Source organism: Anarrhichthys ocellatus, unplaced genomic scaffold, assembly GCF_004355925.1.
Source record: "Anarrhichthys ocellatus isolate YVR2014 unplaced genomic scaffold, GSC_Weel_1.0 scaffold12, whole genome shotgun sequence".
Taxonomy (NCBI): Eukaryota; Metazoa; Chordata; class Actinopteri; order Perciformes; family Anarhichadidae; genus Anarrhichthys; species Anarrhichthys ocellatus.
The window spans coordinates 7,483,050-7,508,332 of record NW_022280042.1 but is presented as its reverse complement, the minus strand read 5'-3'; the positions used below and the strand labels follow the sequence as shown (position 1 = coordinate 7,508,332).

At 46.2% G+C, this 25,283-nt stretch overlaps 1 protein-coding gene across 1 annotated transcript in view; it reads left to right on the top strand.

Annotated features, from left to right (window-relative positions):
• Positions 1–20,214, top strand: part of LOC116386078 (fidgetin-like) — a 27,522-nt gene extending 7,308 nt beyond the window's left edge. Inside the window, exon 3 of the mRNA XM_031852055.1 lies at positions 16,971–20,214. Coding sequence (XP_031707915.1) covers positions 16,971–19,237 — 2,267 coding nt within the window. The 3' untranslated portion in view covers positions 19,238–20,214. The remainder of the gene's footprint in view (positions 1–16,970) is intronic.
• Positions 20,215–25,283: the final 5,069 nt, after the last annotated feature.

The window sequence follows — 25,283 nt, the reverse complement described above, 5'->3', positions numbered from 1 at the left end:
GGGGGGGGTGTTCAGTCACTGAGAAGGGTGGACAGAAGAGCCCAATGTGACATGATAGTGTGATTCACGTCGGTTGTCGTGCAAGAATAGAAGTATTTGTCTTCACAGTGTGTGTGTGCGTGTGCGTGTGTGTGTGCATCTTTATTTCATCATTCATACAAACATCAGAACTTTATTGCTCTGTGCAGGATAGCAGTCAAATTATACTTTTTTTAAAGTGAAATTAATTTCAAAGGGAGTTGATGTACGACTTTTTAACAAAGCTTAAACGTGCATTCATATCTTTCTGTGTATATATTCCATTTAAGGTGAGTTAATTTGAATACTCTTATAAGTGCTTACAACTACATTATAATGCGTTATGAACCCTTTGTTTAATGTTTATAAACTGCTTATAAATGCTTAATAGTGGGCGTTAAAGTAAAGTGAAAGCCAATATTTAATGTATTTCTTTATAAACAGCCTCAACTGTATACCAATATGTATTTTAGGCCGATACTATTACTAATTCTGAATATGAATGATTTTAAAATATGATATAAATGACATTTAGTAACTTAACTGTACCGCCAGCCTTTAAAAGGTTGCAGTCCAAAGTGCAAATAGAAAAGAATATTCAAAATATCACTTCTGTCTTAACAGTTTCGATAGAAAGAGGGGCGTGCTGCTTGCTATATGGACCTAAATGGGACTGGATCCCAGACCAGCAGGGTCGGACGTGTATGTGGCTCTCATTGCACGCGGAGCCCTCTTGAAGTCCGGCCTCGCTGAACAACCTTGAAGCGGTCGTACCCCTGTCAGAGGGTCTAAGACAGGACTTAGCAAAATGTCACCGCGGCCTTTTATGTCATGCATGCACTGAGTATTAATCGTGGCTGGATCTGCGCCTGAGAGGCTGATCAAATTTATTGTTTGGCAGCGCGGGACAGTAATGGGTGTTTAATTACTCAATAAAAGCCCTTTTATAGATTCCCGGGCCTCCTGTGTGTTGAGCAAATGGTATCGATCCGTCTCTGGGCTGCAACATGATAGCCTGTGAAGGAGAATTAGAGCCGTTAGCCTGCTAGCGCTCTCTCATTCATTAGCCGCATTAGCCAGAGGGTGGTTAAGACGTAGCATCATGGTTAATACCAGAGTTTTTTTTTCTTTCTGTGTCCGCCTTGTGTTGTAAAGCTCCGTGCACCTCATTTACACAAATATGGATTAGATGGGCAATGAATAACATCGACCGGTGAGGAAAGTGCTTCAATAACGATCTCCAGGAGGGTCGTTTTTCTTTCTTTTAAACATTTCCCTCTTGCCACGGTGTAATCCACGGGACTAAATTTGACAACGCCCTTAGCCGAGCCGCGCGCTGCATTAATCCCACCTCTTCCCCACCTTCTAATCTGTAATCTGACGGCTCCTCTTCCTCCTCCGAGGCCTAATTCTGGATCTCCGTCCTCCTGCTTGCACAGTGCAGTCTGGAGAAAAGCTGAACGGTAATGACAGCGAGCCTTGCCGTGTGTCCCTATGGTTCTCCATGCGAGCATACGTGTACGGCGCTCATGTCCAGGCCACTTTATCCGTCTTTTTTATTTTCTTTTTTGCATCTGCCTTGCGTCCATTGTTCTTTTATGTTCAGAGCATATTGCCGCTTCTGTGAAGCAGCCCCTCTTCTCTTGATGCACGGCAACAAAAAAAAACACTGCAATATCTCCCTTGATGTGTCCATATCAAATGAATGTGGCCTATTACAGACATGGAGGAGTCAGTTGGGTGGCTTTGTGGACGAAAAAAAGGGCCTGCAAGGGGACCATGAAAGAGACATTGTCCAACATGGACCGTACAGCTCCTTTGTAGATAAATGGATTTTCATGCTTATCAACTGGGACACTGACATGAGTGAAAACTGTGGAGAATGTGGGATTATTCTCACTCCTCGGCGTACACTCGGACAACTGTAGTTTCAAGTGTGTGTGGTCTTTCATTGTCCCGCAGCAAGGTTTTTGTTTTTTTTGTTGGGTGAAACATTCAATTTAGAACAGCGTGCACTGTTAGCATACTGTCAATGAGATCCTTCTGGGAAATTCCACATTTCCCAATTCCACATTTTCAGGATATTTTACGAATCAATTTTTAATAAAAACTTAACAGAACATTTAATTGACAAATAAAATCACAATTTGAAAGAGTGAAAGTTTGAAATCACTGACATTTTATCGTATTTTGAAAGTTTTAGTCGATTAATAACTTTAATGTGTGTTCATATAACAACAAAACAGAACTCTTGACTTCTCGTTAATCAAGCTCTCTGTGTGTCGGTGTGTTTGGCCAAAGACACTTTTGAGGAAGTCTCTTTCTACAGAAATGATCTCGGCCGTTGCTTCAGGCTAATTGTAGACCGTTAGCTAGCAAGTAGCTCGACAGTTGTTGAGTGAAAATGACAAAAGAGAGTGCGGCTAAAACTTAAAGCGTATCACAACTAAGTCACAGTATTGAGACGGAGAGAGAGACAGAGTGAAGTAGCTCGGCAACGTTAACGTAGCGCGACCGTTGACAGCGCCGCACTTTAGCCACTTAAGCTAACGTTATTATTGAAAGTCCGAACATTGTCAGACATTAGCTACTAGACGTTCGTCATTTTTGCCCAAACTACATAGCTGCTATTAATAAATATAACTCTACTTTTTTATTTTATGTCATGATCAAAATCAAGTATTTTTCAAGCAACTATCTATTAAATCAATCATCATAATTTAGGTCACAATCACAGTATTAGTCAGAAAAAGTTAGATACTTTCCTCAAACTGTGAAGCCTCAATTTGCTCTGAATTACTAATTTCAGAAGCAGAATTTTGCAAAACGATAACATTGTATGACCCTATATGTAACATTACGACGCCACCCAAAGCCGCGTCATTACCCAAACCCACAGAGGAGCATATATCATCAATGAAAAAAAATATAACAAATGAGGCCTGAAGGCTACAACACGCAAGTCGAGAGCGATGAACCCCCACGCACATAAACCGGCCCCCTCGCTTCATGTTCTAATCCGAGGGACACGTGTACATGTATGTGAGTATGCCCACACAGACGCACGCCTAAACCTTGTTCACATTCCACCGCCCGGGGGGTGGGGGTGGGGTGGGGGGGCGCAATGAGAAGCGATGTCTGCTCGATGCGGAGCCAGTGATCTAGGTAATCTGCCTGTGCTGTGGGACAGGTCTATTGGTCCACAAATCAATTGGCTTCGTGTCCGTGCCATTAGGCTAACATGGCGCTGCCGAGGCGCTGAGAGCGGTAAACAGACTGTTTAATTCCCCTGGACGCCGGCCAGGTGGACACTCCTCCTCCTGCTGCTTTCTCCTGATCCCTCCGTCTCTTTTTTTTTTTTTTTATCACTCCCCTCATTCTGCCGTCCTCTTACATTGACTCCACTTCAGTCAATGCGGTTATCCTCAGTGGACGAGTGCTTACAGGAATATTGCTTGGAGGGATTGTGTGTGTGTGTGTGTGTAAAGAGGAGAGATTTTGGCCAATGAACCCTTGCTGTGCTCTATCCTCCAGTACTGTGTCTATACTGAGTAAGTGATCCCTTGGGATGCAGTACACACATCAGCATCCCTCCCTATCTCTCTCTGTATGTGTCTGTTTCAGTCTTTGTTTCTCTCTCAGTGTATCGCTTTCCCATTCTGTCTCTCTTTCTCTTTATACACCCCCCCCCCCCCTCCCGCCCTTTTTTTCCTTTCCATCTCCAGACAGAGGCAGCAAACAAGTACAGTAATATGAGGGGGCTGCATCAGAAACAAACACACACACACTCATGATTAGAAAGATGCAGATGTATGCCCGAGCTGCTAGAAGTTAGTCACTTCCTCTCTCGCTAATAACACACTACCTCCGTCCTCCCGTCTGGTTTCTCTATATGGACGCGACTAATGACTTCGCTTGTGTAACGGCGGCGATTCAATTCCCCCACTTCGCCGCCACGCCGTGCGTCCTGTTTGTTTGGTTTCTTTTCTTTGTGCTACAACAGCATGGTAATTGAACCGGCGTGTCTTGACGGATGAGAGTTTGCCGGCGGCGCGTCTCATTTCCTGCACGCTGTTCATCGACTGACTGATAAGATACGAGGCCCCCGTAGCTTCTAGCGCGGCTACCGAACCTGATGAGCGGCGGCGCTAAAGCTGCGATCCGCGAACATGTAACACGTACAGAATAAACACAGAATTAGTCTTACATTCGCAGCACTATTTGAAGATCTGCTGGACGGCAAAGCCTTTAGAAATGACTCAGTGCAGAAGTCCGTGTTGTGGTTTCGGATTTGCATGTAGCGCCGGAGCGTTGTACTGTTGCTAGGAGACGCTGAAACCCTCTTGACACGTCAGGTCAGCTGTTGGTAGACGGCATGTTGTTGACAAGGGTTGGAGCCCCTGCAACAGAATGATATGGTTTGCAAAATGAAAGCCGTCCGTTGACTTCACGTCCATCCGTTTTGCAGACGTGCAGTAGGGTTAGTGTGAAGTATATGTCTTCACAAGCAGGCCAGTTTTGAGTATTAAAAGCAGAAAGTCGGTTTGATTTTGCGGTGAATAACTGCATCGTGACAACTTTTCAAAAACATGAAAATATGGCCTAAATTTGAGGCTGTGCTGTTGGCCCTTCGTTCCCTCGGCATTGACTCATCTCCCTCCTGGGACCTCAGTGGCGGAATGACATTCCCCTTCCAAAAGGACAGCGGAGTCACTCCTTATCTTATGTCACAGCTCATCTCTTCGATAAATACAGCACGGTCTTTTCTCCCCGCTGAATCGCACCCTCTTTTTCCACCTCTCCACCTGATCATATTCCCATCTTCTTCACCGGAGGATGTTTATCTCTCTCTCTCTGCATTTCGTACTTTTACGCAGCACTTTTTTTGATGGCAGAGTCCTGTTCCGGTTTCCGAAACTGGAGATCATCTTTTGTCTTTTGGAGATCTCTTTTCAGCATTGTGTTTCTTGTCCAGATGACAAACAGGTAGAGATCCTGCATCCGCCTCCGGTTCGGAGCTGCATCCACACAGTAATAAAGCTGTAATTATTTATTTAGTGAGAGGGGGAAACAGGGGTTTCTAACTGCGGCTGCTGCGAGAAATATTGCACTGAAAATATGTGAAAGTACTTTAAGTTGCCGACGCACATCCACGCTGTTATAAAGGCCCCTGTCTCTCTCACTGCAGTCCAGGCAGAGCCATGTAGGGAACAAGCAGAATAGTGAACAGAGAGGTATTTAATATCTCTTTCTCTGTCTGCGACTGATATGCAGGGTTGTCAAAGTAAAAGGTTATTTAGGGTTAAGACGTTTTGTGTGTACACATTTAGTATTGACAGCTACTTACCATGTACTGGCCTCTTCAGTCAACAGTGACAAACTACACCCAGGTCACATTTCAAGTTCAACACTGACTGGAATGTCCAGATCCTTATCAAGCATTTGACATTTTCGTCAGCAGTATTGCAGCGAAAGCGGTTGAAGGAACGGAATTGTTCGGGGCCAATGTCAAGACAAAAAAGTGATGTCTTCTGGTAGAAGACAACGTTTGAAATGCTGCTTAGACAATTACTAACTAACTACATTTTTTGAGTAAAAATACCTCAAATTCACAGCTCCCAGCCTCCCTTGTGTTACTATTAGCTGGTATTTATCGTTCAGTTTTGGACAGTTGGTCAGTCAAAACAAAACACTTTCAAGAAAGTTTTTTTTTGTTTCTTTTAGTTTATTTTAACAAATTTTTACGTATACGTCATTTGTTGGAATTAACTAAATTAGCCCAACCCTAAGCTAACGTTATTGTGATGCAGTTAAGCTTTACAAAGTCGGCAAATATCCAAAATGTTCCCATCTGAAGTGACAGCCCTAATTTACAGTTAGCTAGCTTCAGTAATGTTTATTTCTTACATACACATTATTATAGTCAGGCTAATGCCACTCGACCCATACAGACAGCGGAGTACAGAGCTTTACTTACTTTATAAATAAATACTGCATGTTCTTTCTATTACCTCGCAAGTACCGCTGATAGAATCTGCCAGCGTCGCTTGTCATTTAGGCTAAACCGTGTTCACAGCACGGAGCCCACCGCCGCGTTGGCCGCCTCTGAATGTGATTACAGCTATTGATCGATCGACTATGACACCACGCTGGCGGATGTCACCTGAGGAGAGTGTGTGCGTGAGGTGGGGTACGCGTGAATGTGTGTGGGTTGACGGAGGGAGAAAAAAGAAAAGGGAAACGTGTGTCCATATGTTGGTGTGCTGGTCCATATGCTGGTACGTACATACTGTACACTGCCCCCGTGCGCGCGTTAAACCCGGACCCCGGTGTGGTAATGTGAGATCAGACGTAGGCTGTTAGCCGGAGCCTTACATCTGCTGTCAGCCAACTCGCTCTAACTCTGTTAAGGACGTTATTGATTGCTCATTATTACCCCGTTCCCTGAAAGATGAGCGTCCCCTATGATCACATTAAATCTCTCCTCTGTCCAATTCTCCTGAGATGCCTTCTGCTCATCGGTGCCCATCAAATTTCTCCTCCAGAGATCTGATATCAAGCAGCCTGATGTTTTTTTTTTCATTGCCTCTGGTTCTCTTTGCGTCTTGTTTGATTTACTCCAAATAACTGTCTTCTTTTCCTTTCTTGCCCCCCCCCCCTCCTCCTCTTTTATTATTATTTTTTTAACAGATGCAGTTTAGCTAATTGATGTCTTTAGTCTGTGTAATGGAAATCAGCAAACGCGGATGAGCAACATTTGAAATTATGATTTGTTTTCCTTTTATTAGCGCAAAGAGGACGCTTCAGGTTCTCGTGTAAACTTTGTGATCCGTGTTTATTGACTTGATAGCAAACAAGAGGAGCTGACAAGGGAGTCATAATATGTACTTTACTTGTCAGAGCGGGGCCTATTTTTTAGCTGTGTTCCATTGTATTTAAAAGGCAGCGGCATCTCATTGTGAAAGGCTTGTCTTCAAACTAGCGTGTCAAACTTACGGTCTTGTTCAAAACCTACAAATTTTCCTTTGAATTTGCTAACACCCCCCCCCCCCCCCTTCTCCTTCATTGAGCCTCCCCTTTAAAGTTGCGTGCCCTTTCCCTGTGCCTTGCGTTGTCATTTTCGCTGACGATAAGCAGTTGTTGAAGGTGTCACGCGTCCGCCAGGCCCCGTAGAGTTTGGGACGGCTGAAATCCAGCCCTCAGCGAGAGGCCATCTCATCGGCCCCCTGGCCGTCCCCCCGCCATGAATAATGCAGAGCTATCGACTGTGTCAGTTGAGCGCAGGGGAGACGCGCCGGCAGCCAGCTTGATATTCAGCTGCCGACGCTGACTGGATGCCCTCACTTTGAGACAAACTGCTGGCAGACCGCTCCGACTTGAACGGACAGGACCTGAATCTGCTCATGTGGGATGAACGCCGATGTGCCGGTGTGTCCCGAGGAAGCACGAGTTTCTGTCGGAGCGGGTAGAGAGGCAGATAGAAGTGTGTTCATGAATCTGTATACAGGCGTTCGCAAATATTTGTATTGTACACACACCAGATCCTCAGCTGTGCCGTCTGTATATATATATATATATATATATATATGTGTTGTGTGTCTCTCTATATATTGTGTGTGTGCGTCCTTCAGCCTGCAGCAAGCTCTAGTGAGAATCTCCTGCCCCCCCCCCTCGACACGACCAGTTCAGTCTCAATGCCACCGATCGATGGGCGTATTGATCCGCTGTTTGACTGTTTAGACAAACTGTGCGAATTCCAGCATAATGCGAGCCGCAGTGGATTTAAAGGCGTGTGCGCGTGGCACCCCCCCAGCCGTCGCACCTGAGGGCCGGTTTCCGTCTCAACACCCGGAGCTGCGATAAAAGCATTAAAAATGGGATAATATGTTGCCCGTTGAGGTGTCCCGATGACTCGGTGTGGGCTGGAGTGTGAGTCCGACTGCATGACCTTATCCGGCATGTCCTCCCGGCCCGTTCCCCTCTCACCTATCCTGCCACTCACCGCTACATCTTTATATTCTACTGTCACACAAAGGCAAAGCTGTGACGTTAAGATAAATGACTCCAAAGTTTGTTTTTTTCCCAGCTCATTGTACGCAGAGAAGTGGACAAATGATTGTGTAATTTAATAACTTTATTATATACATAAAACCGTGAACATGGTTTGGGACATGCTGAGACGACGCATGAGTTGGCAGATCTTACCAGAAACTGTATGAAGTGTGCAGCATTTGACACTTCAAAACACGCACGGCGAAGGATCCTGCGTGTGCACAGGCTGGGGGTAGAGGTTATCCCAGCCAGGGCCCCTTCAGTAATCCACACAGCCGCCGCAGGCGCGCGCGCACACCTTTTGCACGTGTGCCGCTCACGGCGAGCGTTAATCTCCACCAACTGCTGGTGAACTCTAATCTTGCTTGCTTGCCAAGGGTTTTGCACGCTTGAAAAAAAAAAAAACGAGTTCACAGCTTTAAAATCGTCCTTGTATTTAGAAGCCACAGTGATGAAATCGTGAATTTCAATATTAGTACATTTCATTTTTTTTCCTTATTTGAAGGGAAAAAGATTTTAAGAATATTATCTTAAATCTGGAAAGTTCTCATCTTGCTAAAGTTGACCGTTTTCACAGTGTAGTTAGTGTTTGGCACCGAGTTTACCTGCCGCTGTCGTAAGTAGCAAACTATGGAGCCGTGGTCCAGTCTACTGTCTGACTCCCCACCCACACACACACACACACACACACACACAGCCCAGTGCAGACAGACATAAATGCATCCACAGATGGTGACACTCCAGCAGTCACTCCTGGGCTCTGTCTACGTGCCAGCTAACACACACACACACAGACATATGCACACACATACACACCAGCCTGGCGGCAACAAACACGGCGATGCATCATTGAGCATCGGCTGTTTTTTTCCTCTCTAACTGCTGAGGGGAAATCAGTGTGGTGTTAAGTAACCATTCATGTGGAGCCGAGACCACACACAAACAAACATCACACCCACACTTCTTAAAATACATTTGCCTCGGCACAATAATATAATATGATTGAATAATCCCAAGGTTTCTCTCGCGGACTTCTATCCGGATACTTTTGAAGCTTTTTTTTTTTTTTTTTTTTTTCCACAAGTGGGATCATTGATGTGTTAATACACTCCCCAGCATCACTATTTAATTCCCTTGACCGATATCTATTTTTTTGTGCTTTTTCACACTTGCTTGCATCGTGATATATTCATTTGTTGTTGCACTATTAATGTTTCCACTCTGGACCGGAGTGTGCCGCGTAGGTAATCGCCCACTCCGGGTGCCGCGGCGCCACGGCGCCGCTTGTTTGTGATGCGGATCTCTTCCCGAGGATTGTATTTGAATAATGAGGGAGGCTGGAGCGTTCTCTTGTGTCGAGTGTCTCGGGCCCCGCCGCAGCAAATGACCTCTGAATAGTTGTTGTGGATTAGCCATCAAAGTCTTCTCGCGAAGTGGCCAATAGATAGGTACTTCCAGAAATGAGTCACTTGAAAATGATCATTGCCGCCGTTGCCGTATAAGATAATGGATAACCATTACACTCCATTTTCCCCCAGCTCCTCACCCACACAACGCCTGCTCTTGAAATATGATGCATCCACTGTGCTTAGTGAGCACTTAATGTCCAAAAGAGCCGCGTTTGTTGAGATTTACAACTGCGCTGGCGGGAGGGGGGCAGAAGAAAGAGTGCGTCGTCGGCGTATAATGTTGTTCACTCAATAATTATCTCATTTTATTTACGAAGACAGACAGCTCTGGACGAGGTTAGAGGCTTCCTCTCTATTATCTCCACCTGCCACCTCTTTACTGCAGCCCCCCCCTCCACGCCAGGCCCTAAATGACGTCCTTCATGTCGAGGACTTTCCAAAGTTTCCACCGAGGAGGAAGGGGGCGAGAGCGTCCTCGTACGGGGAAAAGAGTGGACGAGGGGGGAAGAGGACAAAAGCCCGACAAAGTTACGCCGCAGCTTTTCTGGCACTGCTAGATCGATGTCATTTCTAAAAGGATTAGGCCTTCTCTCAGAAATCTATTTTAATTACTGAACACACAGGTAAACAAAGTGGTGGTGGTCCGCAGGTATGGATCCGGGCGTCAGAGGAGTATTGATAGCGCGTGGCCCGTGTTAACCCCGGGGGCACGCCTCAGGTAGGAGCGCATCGGCGGGCGCCCTCAGAGGCGTTCGCGGGGAATGTAGACGTGGAGCTGCTCCGGCTGTCACCTGACAAACCCTGCAGACATTGGGCAGTGTGGCTGGCTGTAATCGACGCTGGTGTAGGAGGACGTTCAGCCTCACAACTTCTTCTTCTTTGTTACTTGTCTTACAAAGTACGAGTCAGCCTGTCGAGCATTACTTCAGCTTGTGTTTGCCGTATGAGCTGTCTGTCGCTGCAATGTGGAGACACCACTTTCCAATGAGACATTTAGGGATTAGAGTTTATAAATTGGATTAAGTGATGTATTACACATTCGTATTACAATTTGAAATGTATAAACCCTTCAAGTATGGGTTTACAAATTGTAACTAATTGCTTTGAGTTAATACATTGTTCATCAGTGCTTTTGCAGATGAGTAATATGACTTACATGATTCATTAAAGTCATTAGTAACAAGTTAACTTATAAACCCGTGATCAATAATTACTCATTGAGGTTTTACAAGCATTTGCTAATGGCTTTATGAAGTTGGTCAATTGTGTATTAATGTTTAGTGAATGTTGGATCATTGATATAAATGAATACATGATTTATTAACTTGATAAAGACATAATTAACACGTTATTAATACTTAATAAGACATATTCTATTAGGGGTTCATCAGTCGCTACTCATGTCTTTGTAAAGTAAAAACAATAGCTGGGGTTTATTAAAGGTTATGACCACTCTGCTACGGTAATAAAGTGTTTGTTAATGCTTTATAGATCTGGATTAAAAAGTATCAACATAATAAAGCCAAAAGTATTCTTTAAGAAACTGAACTGTGTTTATAAGTTGTGACTAACTTGTTTCTAATGCTTCAATAACTTATTGTTAAATACATTGCTTATTAATGTCATATAGATCAGTAATAAGCCATGAATAAAGAGCTAAATCTATTTGCCTGTAGTTAATCCTCTAGTGTAACTTCAACCCTAAATATGATTTACATTAAGCTCATATCCTACAGATGTTTCGTTCCCCCGATAATAATAATCTGTTTGCCTCAGCGGGCCTGATGTTTCCAGTCACGTTAGTGTGTCCTGCATGTGTGTGTGTGTGTGTAGAGGCCTGTCTTTGAGGAAGGAGCCCCGCGTAGAGCCGGGTGATTAGGCATGCTGCGCTAGTCACAGGAAATGGAGTAGCTGACGGACAGGCCGAGTGCATTATAGATGAATGCCATGCGTTAGCCCCCGCCGAATATCTCTCAATTTCCTCTCTGAATGACAAAAGAAGCCACGCACAATTTCCTTGATCCGGAGCATTTGTTTAACTGCGCCCTACCCATTTAACCCACCCATTCAATAGTCTGTCTAGTAAAAAGGAAATTTAGACAGTGTCAATTTATACAGCTCCGAGGAAGATCTGATACCGGCTGGCAGAGGTGACGGCGATACGCCTCTGGAATTTAGTGCGAGATTTATGGCGAGTTAAGCCTGATTTCTCCTGCGAGCTAAATTTAGAGTCGTCATTAAACACACCCTAATATTTTTAGCATTTACATAGCAGAACCAAGCCCATTTCTCAAAGCTGGATTTCTTTTTTTACTCCAAATCTGCTCCACAAAAGACGTTTCAAACTTTGATGGTCGTAAAACTTATCACAGGGTCAGAGATCACAGATTACAATGAATATTTGATTTTTTTTTATGATTTTTTTTAAAGATGCTGTCATTTGTCAAATATCCTTATATCGCAGCTCCGAGCTGTCATCTGTACAGCGATCCCTCCCCCCCCTCTCTTACTGTCTTTGAGTTAGTGACAGCTCATCTCTCCCCGGTCACTGCTCGCCGTCTAGACTTTGAACTCTCTCTGTTTACTCCCTTATCTGTTGTTGTTGTTGTTGTCGTCGTCGTTGCTCTGCGACAGACTCAAGTCGCTGTAATGGTAAGCTGTGGCTGGGCTCCAACCGCCGGCTTCAAAGACGGCGATCCGGATTCTTGCATTTTTTTGCCATCTCACATGGGGACGGAAGAGGAGCTTGGTTCACGCATTTTGTCTTTTTTTATTTCAGATTCCAAACGAACCACGCGTAATGAAGAGCTTTTAAATTTTTTTGCCACTTTTCCCGCAACTGTTGCTCGGAAGAAGACGCGAAACGCGGGCAGGGAGTTCTGACTTTGCGTATGAGTAATTTCATAATTAATTGCCTTTTGCGGGGACCTAATCACATTATTTGACTCTCTGCTGCAGGTTGTGTGCCAATACAGCGTAGCCCGTGGCTTAGTCACAGTGTGCTGGACTCATTAACAAGGTGGTCCGGAGGTTGTCAGACACACACACAGGGCCCTGCACACACTCATAGAACAGTAGCTACATGCGGGTTTTTTTTGAGTGCAGCGATTTAGAGGTTAAAAGATGCCCTCCGGTGTATTTGATAAGGATTTGAATAAGCGGTTAGATTTCCCCGGTGGTGTGTGAAAACAGGTCTCTTTTGATGAAGTTATCGCCTGTCATGCAGCTTCTCCTCCTACACTTTTTTTTTTTTTTTTTTAAATATATAAAGAATATGACACGATAGCTTGTTCTTGAAGGTCTTCAGTGTCTGTTTGCGTTAGAAAGACAAAAAGGGCACACACATTTGTACGTCTTGTCTCAGGATGTGTGTGTGTCTGCATCTCTTCGTCCTCCTCTCACACACACACACGGCTTAATTATGACGTTACCGAAATGGGCAGTTTGCTCTGACACCCCGCTTGCAGAATCACACAGCGGACAGACTTAAAAGAGCTCATTAGCTCTCTCTAAAGAGCTGTTTACTGCACACACACACGCGCGGTAATAGGCAGCTCTGTTGATGCAGATGGACGCCGAGTGTAATGAGAATGATTAGGCTTCTCTATGTGGAGGCCGGAGGAGGAGAAGAAGAAGTGAGAAAGGAAGGAAAAAAAACGAAGCGCCGGCAAGCTTGACGCCTCAGAAGGTGGTGAAGATTTCTGTTGGATGTTGTCTCAGCTGAGTGCACGGTCTCTCTCTGCAACACACACTTTTACCCTCACACTTAAATGTGTCCATCCAGATGACTCGTGAATTTCCCCCAGGCCTCGAAAAAAGACAAAAAAACTCAGAAGATTGTGGAGAAAATCAAACAAGGGGTTCAAGCTCGCAGGTCTGTCGTAACCAGAACAAAAATAATGAATGAATCGCAGCCAGAATACACTAATTTCAATGTAAAAAGGCTCGGACAAATTGGGCTCCACTGAATTCTTTTCATATTTTAAACCCCCCCCAAAAAAAGGTTCTTGGAAGTTTTTGTAAATGAATGGGAGGCATTCAGAGTCCTTGTTGTTAACATGCAGAGAAAAACACAGCGGAGGATATTTGTGTTTATTTTTATCCACGTCTCTTTTTCCTTTGTCAGTGAATTAAAGGACTTCTCAATGACTTTTAAGGGCTTTTAAAAGCGAGAATAAAGCAGCCAGGCTACCTTAAATACTCTCCTTGTCGACGCCGCCCACCCTGCGCCGTCCATATTATGTGACTTTGCTTTGCTCGTTGCCCTTGGTTTACATCACATTGAATTAGAGGATACACGCGGATTCCAAAGTCAATCCTCCCTCCTTCCCTTTCATATGTTTTGGAGCAGGAGCGGCGAGTTCAAAGCGCTCGGTTCAAAGTATCCCTCCTCATTTGAATAACGTAGAGTAATCGCTATTACCTTATTTAAATAGTGCAAGTTATCATTTGGCCTTCATTTGCATTGCCGGGGTAATCACTGCGTCTCCGCATTAACCTCATTATAGAGGAGATGAAAGCCCTGATGGAGCCTGACACACTCTTTTATATACGTTATCTTTATTAATGGCTGAATTAGAAAGATTCATGTTTCTGTAAATGGACACATCGCAGTTTGATGGAGCGTCAAACTATGCGGAGGAGGAGCGCGTGCGATTCGCGAGGCTTGTTTTTATTTTATTTTTTTCTGCTCTCCCCCCCTCGTCTTCTGCCCGTGCCTTTCTCCATCCTCCCTTCCTCACATCTCCATCCTGTTCTCTGTTCTCTCAGTAAATTTGCCTTTCGCTAAAGCTAGCGGTTGCTAACTCAGCAGCTATTGTCAAGCAGTTATAGCGATTGTTAGCTGTCTTGTAAAATGTGTACTGTGTCACATACAGGGATGTATTAATCTTAAGTTTGTGTTTGAATGGTACCGCCTGTTTCATGACACATGTCGTATCACTAGATTGTTGCCAACACACAGCAGCCACAAAGAGAGCACTGAAGTGTGACGGCAGGTTCTGGAGCCCAGAAAAAGCCGAGCCAGGCAGTAACTGCAACATAAAGCCAGAACGCAGTAACTACACAGCAAGAGTAAAAGCCAAGGTGAAGTACTGGATCACCAGCGGTGGTCAATAGAACTCGATCACTGAATGGCAGACTACTTACTGCAGCATTAAATGACACGTAGATTGACCCCCGCGGTCTGTGACGCAGCTTCATGGCGTGCCGGAGCGTCGAGAGACCGCGAGAAAGACGTGCAGTGAAGACGAGGCTGGATCTGGCCTCGGAGCCTTTTCCCCCTCACTTTCCTCAGCTACGTATTATCTATTAATGAGCTAATGTTGAAATTATAGAACGTGCACCGCCAGACCGGCGTTTTGCTCCTGGCCACAGATCAAACGTGTGGCTTCAGAATACAATACCGAGAACAAGCCCCGACTCTAAACGCTCTTAAACGTTGTATGATTTACTCTGTTGCCACGAGACAGTGATATTATTTGTATATTTGTTTGCGCTGTGTTGGGATTACACGGTATTAGGGAGGATAAACAACAACAGTTATTAGATAGGATTGCCGTATTGACGTAACTCCTTTTTCGGATCCTTTGATTTTATGTTTTAAAAAAAAAAAGCACATAACAGTATAACGGTGTCTACCTGGATTTGGCCTGGAGCCTAATTTTGTCTAATATAAGCCTAATATATCCTCAATATTAAAGGAGCCTCCCGGCTAATACAAAACTTTTCTCTGCTCAGCCTTTTGTCTGAGGCGTCGGCTGGCCACACTGGGGGGGGGTGACAGGCTTGCCAGCCCCTGCTAGACTCCCCTCGGCTAAAATGTTGTAAATTAACACAATTAGCAGATCGCCATTCTGCTAATTAGCCAGTGGCGTCTACCGAGAGATGGCTGGAGAGGAGGATCAGAGAGGAAATAGGAGTCTAGGGATCCCCCCCCCCCCTTTCCTCCCTCCCCTGTGTTGTTACCAAACAAACACAGGGCCTCAGAAAAGAGAGCAAGAGAGTGTGATCGTGTCTCTGTGTCTGCTGTTTGTGTGTGTTTGCAGTAGCATAAGTGGATAGGAGGATGGGGGAAGATTTGCTCCTCTATGAATGGATTTCATTGTGCATGCCCACACAAACACACGCACGAACCAATTCTGAAGTAGGGATTCGCTTACCAGACCCCCAGCTGCGGATCCCCACATGCATCCGCAGCCAGTCAATAAGTCGGGGGAAGCAGCCTAAATGACACCGATATTATCCTTTATTTGTGTGCACTAAGTCAAATCAAACGGGGGTTCAATCTGCCGCAGCGGCTGTGATTTACTCCCCTTCCGGCCTTTGATGCCACCGCGGCTTTGATAGTGAGACAACTATGGAGTCGGCCGTGCGACTGTCAGTGTTTGCAGATGGCATTGGCTGGGATTAAAGGAAACAGTGGCTCTCCAGCCTCCCGAGGCAATAAAGGGGAGAGCCAGGTGAGTGTGTCTGAGATGAGATGGAGCAAGGAGGGGAGGGGAGGAGGCGAAGCAAGCACACGGGGAGTAAATACGAGGAGGGGCGGCCACGAAGGAAAAGGGGGGAATGAAAAAGGAGAGGTATCGAAATAGATGGAGTCAGAATAAAAAGGGGAGGTAAAGAGAAATAAAAGAGGATCTAGCGGAAGGTGGTGGGGGTGGCAAATGGACGACACAAAAAAAGCAAAGAGGAGAGGCTTGGGGAGAAGACATGAAGAAGAGAGGCAGACAGGAAGGTAGAGAGAGCGGTGGAGAGAGAGAGAGAGAGGAGGTCAAGGTGGAGCCGTGCAGACAGGAACTAAGCTTGAGACACAATGTGTTGTAATTCATTGCTCGCTGTAGCTCCTGCGCGCGCCCTGTGTTTGTCCGTCTGGGTCAGTGGACGTGAGGCTGTGTGTGTGTGTGTGTGTGTGTGCACGTGCACGCCTGAGTGCAGGCATAGGTAGTTTTTTTTCCAAACGCCTGTGTGTCTGAGCACGGGTGTGTGTGTGTGTGTGTGTGCGATGAAAGCATCATGAGCAAAGGAGGGGTGTATGTGAGTGTGTGTGTTGCTTTGTGGTACTCTGCGAGGCGCATTTTCAAACCCATCTCCAGCCACCTCAGATGAGCCGGGGATTATAGAGTGACCCTCAATGCCTCTGTCTTATTGGTCTGGCCAGGGTGCATTAGGGCTGCCGTAACCAGCCATCCCACAATCCCTCTGTGCCGCACTATACCTGCCGACACCCACTCTGTCCATCTTAGGATCTGTAGAAATGGACAACTTATATGCGGTCGGACACAACACCCTCTCAAAAGTACATATCAGGAAGAAAAATAGAAAATAATAGAGCACCACGCCGAACAAGCCTCCTGATGAATATCACCTTTTTAATTGACGACCCTCCCATCCCAGGCAATTTGAAGGTGTTGTCATTTGTAATTATTGCGAAACAGATTTTAACATGTCAATGTGTTCACATGCAGTTGTCTTTGTCTCCGTTTCTCTCAGGCTTAAAGATGCAGTGGACCCCCGAGCACAGCCAGTGGGCCGAACAGCACTTCGACATCTCCTCCACCACGCGCTCGCCAGCCCACAAGGCTGAGGCCTACAGGGCGGTGCCTGGCCACCTGCAGCGCTCAGCCGCCTACCAGTACGCCTGGGCCAATGACGACATCTCGGCCCTCACCGCCTCCAACCTGCTCAAGAAGTATGCCGAGAAGTATTCCGGCATTCTGGAGATGCCGGGCTCCTACTCGGAGGCCCCGGGGGTGATGAACGGACGCAAAGGGGAATCGGAGCCCTGGCAGGATGGCGTTTACCCCATGAGCTGCATCCCTGAGGGGGTCTCTATCCGAAAGGGAGGGATGGCGGCGGCCTCAGAGGTGGTGTCTGGCATGTGCAGCTCCCCGGGCCTGGCCTCCAGCACCCTGAGCGAGCCCAGCTACTCCAGCAGCAGCTGCGGGAGCCACACCGCCACCGCCCTCCACACCTCCTCCATGTCCTCTCAGGAATACGGCCCCCCATACGGCAGCTCCTACCTGCACAGTAGTTACAGCTCCCAGTCCGCCCAGGCCCCAGCGCTTCCCTCCCCGCTGCACAGCTCTGGGCTCCTGCAGCCGCCGCATCCGCCCTCCCACCCCACTTTAGTCCCAGCTTACAACGGAGGCTCCCCCAACTTGTCTAGTTATAATTACCCCCCAGCAGGCTACCCAGCTCAGAGCTCAGTCGGGCCAGGATACAGCCCTGGGGGAGCACCCCCTCCATCCTCATACCTCCCCTCAGGCATCGCTGCACCTACACCCCTTCCCCCTTCTTCTGCTTTACCTGGATACCCATACCAGAGCCATAACCTGACCCCAATCGCCCCCACGCCTCTCAACAGTAGCTCCTCCAACTCACTGAAGAGGAAAGCCTTCTACATGACCGGCCAAGGGGAGATAGACTCTGCTTACGCTAACTTTGGCTACGGCCAGGCCCGGAGCTCTGCTGAGAGTCCCATGTACAGGATAGCTGACAGCAGCAGCGCAAATGGAGGCTCCAACAGCGCCGGTGGTGGATTCGACAGAGGTGCGGAGAAGTCGTCTTTACCTTTTAATCCTCAGAAGCAGTCCACGATGTCCTCAGAGCAGCAGCAGAGGAAGTACAGCAGCCAGGCAACAGGTGGTCCGCTGACTCCACCGGCCTATGTCACCTCCACCCTGGGGGGTTCCCGCTCAACGGATTCCCTTGGCAGCTTCACCTCCCCTTCCCTCAGTGAGCAAGGCGCTGATGACCTCCGTCTCCACCTCTCCCACTCGGCGCCAGGGCCTACCTCCTCCTCGTCCACTTCCTCCTCCCGGCCTGCCGAACAGCAGCTAAAAAACAGTGACCCCCACCTCCTGGACATGGTTACCTCTGAAATCGTTCAGCAGGGGCCCCCAGTGGATTGGAGTGACATTGCAGGACTAGAACTGGCCAAGGCAACCCTGAAGGAGGAGGTCCTGTGGCCCATCCTGCGCCCGGACATGTTCAGCAGTTTAGGACCAGTCCCACGTTGCGTGTTGCTGTTTGGCCCCAGGGGCAGTGGCAGGACGTTGCTGGGTCGCTGCCTGGCCAGCCAGCTAGGGGCTCCGTTCCTCCAGCTCAACGGTTCCACGTTGGCCACCAAGTGGCTGGCAGAGGGGGAGAAAATTATCCGAGCATCCTTCCTTGTGGCGCGCTGCCGGCAGCCTTCTGTACTGTTCATCAGTGAGGTGGACATGCTGCTGTCGGCACACCTCAGCGAAGAGAGCCCCATCAACCGGCTGAAGGGGGAGCTCCTTGCCCAGTTGGACTCACTTCTCATGGGCTCAGGCGAGGACGCAGGCAACCAAGTGTTGGTGGTTTGCTCCACGAGCAGACCCCAGGACATGGACGAAGGGCTGCGCAGGTACTTTTCTCGGAGGGTCCTGGTGCCCCTGCCGGATGGCGGAGCCCGACACCAGATCGTGGGTCAGCTCCTGGCTCAATCTCAGCACAAATACTGCTTGAGTGAGGAGGAGCTGGCGCTGCTGGTCCAGCGTACCGAGGGTTTCTCCGGCCTGGACGTGGCCAGACTCTGCCAGGAGGCCCTGGTGGGTCTGTTACACGTCTCTGCACAGGGCATGGACATGTCGGGTATGATGCCCAGGGGACAGGTCAGGCCCCTCACCTACCAGGACTTTGAGAGTGTCTTTTGTAAGTTCCAAGCCAGTATATCACAGAAAGAGATTGACACGTACACTGAGTGGAACAAAATGTTCGGCTGCAGCCAGTGAAAAGATAGATTCCGCCCTTGAGAAAAAAGAGGCATCCACAATTCCTCCCCTCAGGGCAGAAGCATTGTGCTGGAGGGAAAGGCACACAGAAGGCCAACACAAGCCCACTGAGTTCTCACAGGCAGGGTTTTAGACGCGCCGGGAGACCTGGTTTCATGAGACAACTGGCAGGTCTGCAGTTAACGAGCAAGAGTTTTAATTTGAATGCTTGACACTCCAGAAAGCCAGGCATTGTTTACACATTGCAAGCAAGTTGGCTTTCAGAAGAGACGCCCCAGTGTCTGTGTATATATATCGTTACGTTCTTGTTCTTGAGATTTAGTTGGCTATCCAAGTGCCTGAAGTGGTGCTTTCTGATTTTCTTCCTTTGTTTATTTGCCTCACGATCTACATTCATGGCATGAGCTGACGATTATTAAGAGCTTTAAAACTTCAGCGGCGAGTCTGCAAAAACTGAGATTGACAAGTCGGTCAATCGTTCTTTATTGTCCTGCTAGGAGCAGCAATCGGTCAGGGCGGCAGTAGTCTGGGCCCTGACTCTCTTCTGATCCCGTGTCTGCAAAACAAACAAACGTAACAAACAAAACTCAGGAACGCGTTTGTGAATTGTACAGCACCTCAAGATATCTTGACGAAAAAGCACTTAGACCTGAGGGGAGAATCCGAGGTTTAGTTTATGTTTAGCGAAGCAGTGTTAGCTGTACCTCCACTGGCTAGGATAAACAGCAGAGAGGTGACAATGAATGTACTAGATCTTTTCTGGAATGACGGGACATAATCAAAAAGTTAAAACATTTTTCTTTCTTTTCCTCACAGCAGGTGCTCGAGTTACCTGTTTCTACTTGACCAATCTTGAAGCTTATTTCCATCGCTTTTTAAAAAAACAATTACATTTTTGGGGGGTTTCTAAGAGACGAGCAGGTGTCGGGGTGATGGGAGTTGTATATTTATTAAAACAACCATAATCAGCATTGTTTATATAAGCGATCTAGGCTATATGGTTAGGCTGCATGGAGGCTCCAAGCTAACTTCTGCACAAATGATCAACTCATTTGTCATATTATTAAGTGAGTGGGGATTTATTCTCTGACGTGGATGAACTTGATGCTAAAAACTCCTCCAAAAAATCGAAAGGAACAGTTCGACATTTAGGGAAATGCGCTCATTTGCCTTCCTTCCCGAGAGTTAGACGAGAAGACGCAGCTAGCGCCGTTAGCCGGTTAGCTTAACTTTGCATAGAAACAGGGAAACCAGCTAGCCCGGCTCGGTCAGAACGTAACAAAATTACTTTTATACTTTCGCTTGTTTAATCCGTACGAAAACTGAATTGATAAAACAACAATGTGTGGTTTTACGTGCCGCTAAGCTAACGTCTGCTGGCTGTAGCCTCGTACTGAAAGACCCAACATGACAGTGGTAACGGACATTCTCATCTAGCTCTCGGGCAACAAAGCAAATCAGCACATTTCCCAAAAATATCAAACTACTCTTTTAGATCACAGTGATATCAAAGACAATTTACTGTATCTCTTTGTGCAAATTAAATGTTTGACTTAATGTCAATTCACCCAATTTCCCCGCTGGGGATCGATAAAGGTGTGTCTTATCTTATCATTTCATCTAGTTTACTCCATTTGGTTTAGGCCATAAAAAGCTGTATTGGAAATCTCATCTGTTGCATTCAAGGAAAATCTGTTTTGTTTTTTTTTCATAACAAGGATTAAGGGAGCTCATTCCAGATGTCCTCCCAGTTTTTAAGTTGGATTTGATAGGTGTCACAACCTACGTAGATATGGAAATATGGATTTTGCAAAGTTGCCTTGTCACTCACGCTCTTCAGCTGCATTTGAACTGGATTATCTGTATTATGGGATGCCACTCCCGTAATTTAAATTAGACACAGCCGTTCATCCAGCACATATCTTACATGCTTTACATGCAAGTCTGGAAAGCAGACAGTAAATTACTGTTTTTGCTGGAGGCCAGAGGTAATTTCATAATCGCAATTCTGATTGATTGACACCTGTCATGCAAATAGCATTATTATTAAAGACATATTTGAATCAAATGACCCAGACTGACTAATCCAATTCAAACAGCATTCTTTATTCTTCTCATCTGTAACCGTTTCTCACGATATTTACACAGATAAATGCATTTGGATACATACTTCAGTTGGCTGAAAAGCTTTGTAACATGAGTGAGGAACTGTGCCGCTACTCTTAAAAGTCCTTCGTCTCTGAAGGTTATCCGTTGCCCATTGTGTCGCATTGGAATGTATTATTTTTTGGCCTCTCCTCTTTGTAAGACGCTGTCCTTTAGCTCCACTGTTGTGACACAGCAGTGCTTAAGGTAGTTCAATGTCCGTGCACTGAAGCATTCTGTGTGTAATATTGTTTTTTGTTGAGGTATATTTGCTTCGTCTGTCTGGTATCTATCCTGAAGGAGATGGATGATCAACTTTTACTGTGCATCCTGTTTCTTTTTAAATATAAAGTATAAACTAGGAGCTAAATACTGTATGTTCAGGCCCCATTCTGTGTGGCTAAATCTCTGGTCGAGGCACCGTCAGTGCAGCACCTGATGCGGGGTGGGGGTGGTGGTGGTGGTGGGGGGGTGGGGTGAGTTCTGCTGAGCGTCAGCAAAATTGACGGAAAAGGCAAGACAGCCAGGCAGTGTGGCGGCAGCACAAGAGAGGGGGGGGGGGGAGCAAGAGTGGTCCGTCAGAAAACCACCCTCAAAACAATCTGGACCAGAATTCCTTCTGTCAGCAAATCCTCTGGAGGCAGAGTCCCTTCAGAGCAGAAAAACCTACTAATGCACTTCAGAGCACACAACAACAGCACAGGCTCCACAGCAGACCAACAGAAGGACTTGGAACACGCCGGTCAACGCTACGCTTGTTTGTTACGTGTCTTGTGGTCCTTCTTTTTTGTGTCTTGACCTTTTTTCTACATGGTGTTTAAATCTAGCTTTTTTTTTGTTTTTTTAAACCTTTCTTTAAATGGACGCCAGAGTTCTTCTTCAAAGCATTTCTACCTCATGGCTACAAAACACACATGGTATTTGATTTATCCAAATGTCAAAGACATTTGTGGGAAAAAAACGCATCGAAAAATAAAAACAAAAAAAAAAATTAAAATAAAATGAAGCGGAGAGAGAGAGAGCGACACCATGAAGTTTTGCGCAGTCTACCTCAGATGACTGTACTTAAAACATTTAGCTGATGGTGCAACCGCAGGCTGCAGCGTAGCCTTGTGTGTGTGTGTGTGTGTGTCTGTCACCGTGTGTCAGACGGGAGCTACAGGCCGAACACACACACACACACGCCCGATAACACTGACGTCAAAAAAAAAAAAAAACACTCACAAGCGATTTGTGAGGAGGGAAGAGTCGGGGTCGACCTGAAAGGCGACCTGGAAATGTATAATCCAATACATTTGCTTTAATCTTTTGTGAACTACTGTGGTGAATGTGTATATACGTGGGCACACTCTTCTGTTTTTTATTTAGTGTGTTGAATTTTATAAATTGTTAGTATATATAACACACTTGCACAACTTTAAAACCAGAGTGTAACGTGTTTTCGGTTGTACATACCTATACATACAATACAAATGCACCACTTGTTTATATGTGTGAATATGTTGCCATACTTGCAGTCAATGTATTTTCATGTAATCTTAGGTACAAGCAGCAACGAAGGACTCATTAAAGACATTTTCTTGGGAGATTATATCGTGTACGTCTTGTCTTTTTTTTTCTCCTTCCTTTTCACGTCACATTACCGAGGAACGACACAAAACAAAAGATTAATTACAGAATTTATTTATCAGTAGAATGGAACATATATGTATTGTCCTGCCAAAAAATAGCCCAGCTGAAAAATCGTCTTAATGAGCCTTGAGTTAGTCACCCTTGTGTGCAATTATAAAATCATCCGTGTTGCGCGGGAAGCCGGCGCTGTCGCTTCTCTCATTAAAATGTAACAATTCATTTCTCTTGCTGTGGCGAGAGTGGCAAGACCAAAACATTAAAGCATTAATTATCTTCCTCCATCACAAAGAATTTGGATTACGCGAGCGCTCTTAATGAAAATGATGTGCATTAGCCCACTACATTTTCCAAGGTATCATTATATGGCTGGCAGCGAGGTGTGGGAAGCTGCTCTATGGGCCTCTATAATTATCTCTGGAAACTGGAAACGCTCCACCAGAGGTTAGAGTGCAGCGAGGGCTGCTGTTTTCTAAATTTTCCCACTTTGAAACATGCTATAGCCATGATCAGGAATTATCTGTGACACAAGCCTTTTGTATTTTTTGTCCATCACATGTAAAGCAACCAGCAAGAAGAGATTTATGAACACTGAAGCAGCAGGCTGGTCTCGACAGAGGGGCAGCGATACAGGAAATATCGAAAGTTTTTATCTGAATCAGAGTGCAGACTGTTTAGTTTTATTTGTGATTTAAAGGTTCCAGCGGTACAAAGGCCTGTACGCGGGCGTGTGCACCCCCGAGGTCACCCGGCACGACGGCCACCGTGTCCTCCTCACTTTTAAAGGGTCCTCACTCCATAAAGCTTTGCCTCTCGCACCTCTTTGCACGACAATTAAAATATGCTAAGCGATTTTCCTTAAGTAGACTTAAATGTGCAATCCGTTCAAATATGAGAGGAAATTGCCCACAGCTCGCAAAAAAAAAGGAAAGAAAGAAGGAAACCAGAGGTGGTTGAACAGAGGGGGGGTGTAAAGCCAGAATAAATTATGCAAATAACACAAAGGACTTTACCACTTAAAAGCCTAATTTTCCTATAATCAGCACACTGTCGCCTGATATTTTTCCCCCACCTCTTATTAAAAGTGACTGTTCTTCTGCCGATCGTCAGATGGCTCTATCTGTCACCGGCCTGTGAGACGACTGCAGCCCGCCAGACTAAATGCTAAAGCGTTTTGCCGGAGCTTTTAGATGATGGTTACATTCCCACACAAGTAATTATGCGTCGGAGAGTCCAGAAATAAGGTTTAATTATACAGTAATCGCCCGTGATGGACACGAGGAAGTGGTGAGTGCCGGCAGACTGCAATCCATCAATGACAAACCTCTGGCCAGTTTTAATTCCTCCTCATTTGCATCCTAACCTCCACACCAAGTTGCGCAAACGCTGTTAAATGTTAATAGGAGCTGTCTCGCCACTCAAAATGAATGCTTAAGCCATTTTTTAGTCACTCCCCCCCATCCTCCCTCCTTCTCCCTCTCATCTCTCTTTATCTAGCTCCCACTATAACCCACTCCCTTTCTTTTATTCCCTTTCCAAAGCCACCGTCTTCCTGCCATTCTCTCCTTCGCTGTCATCCGTCCTCCCAATCTCTCACAACCCTCCCTCCCTCCTCGCAGGCCTCGCCGTGGAGGAGGCACAGAGCGGTCACTGATGCACTAATTGGGAGCAACACTTACAGTTTTATCTCCCCCCACCACTAATGGCGGTCTACGCTGAAGCAACTCACCTTAGGAGAAAGGAATGGATGGGGGTAGGAGGTGGTGGGGGGGGGGGGAGGATGAGAAATTCCTCCATGCAGACCGCGGCGCAGACTCAGTGTGAGATTGGGCCCTGAAGCCATCATGGTTAATCCCCATCCCGCAGGACCTCGGACTCAATTCCCTGCTTCATTAATTGAAAATGACGGCCTTTCTTTTTCTTGTGTGTGTGTGGCGTGAGTGAATAAAACAAGGAGCCATTTATGAAAAAAAAAAAGAAGCATTTTGTCTGGTTTTGTTCCTGAAGTAGCCGCAGTCTCATTACGCCTCTGCGCTGCATTTCAAAATGTGCTATCATCTTTGTCTTGATTGTCTCGCAGCGTCGGCAGAGATAAATACACAACGGCGCTTTGCCAGGACTGTTTTTCACTGAATCATTTGAAGTCTTATCAGCCTTTATGGAAATAAAGCCTTTGCCTAATAAACTGTTCCGCGGGCTTCGGGAGAGTAGCACGTAAACACCTTTTTTCTCCCGACAACGCCATCATTAGCGCATCTTGTTCAATGCTTTA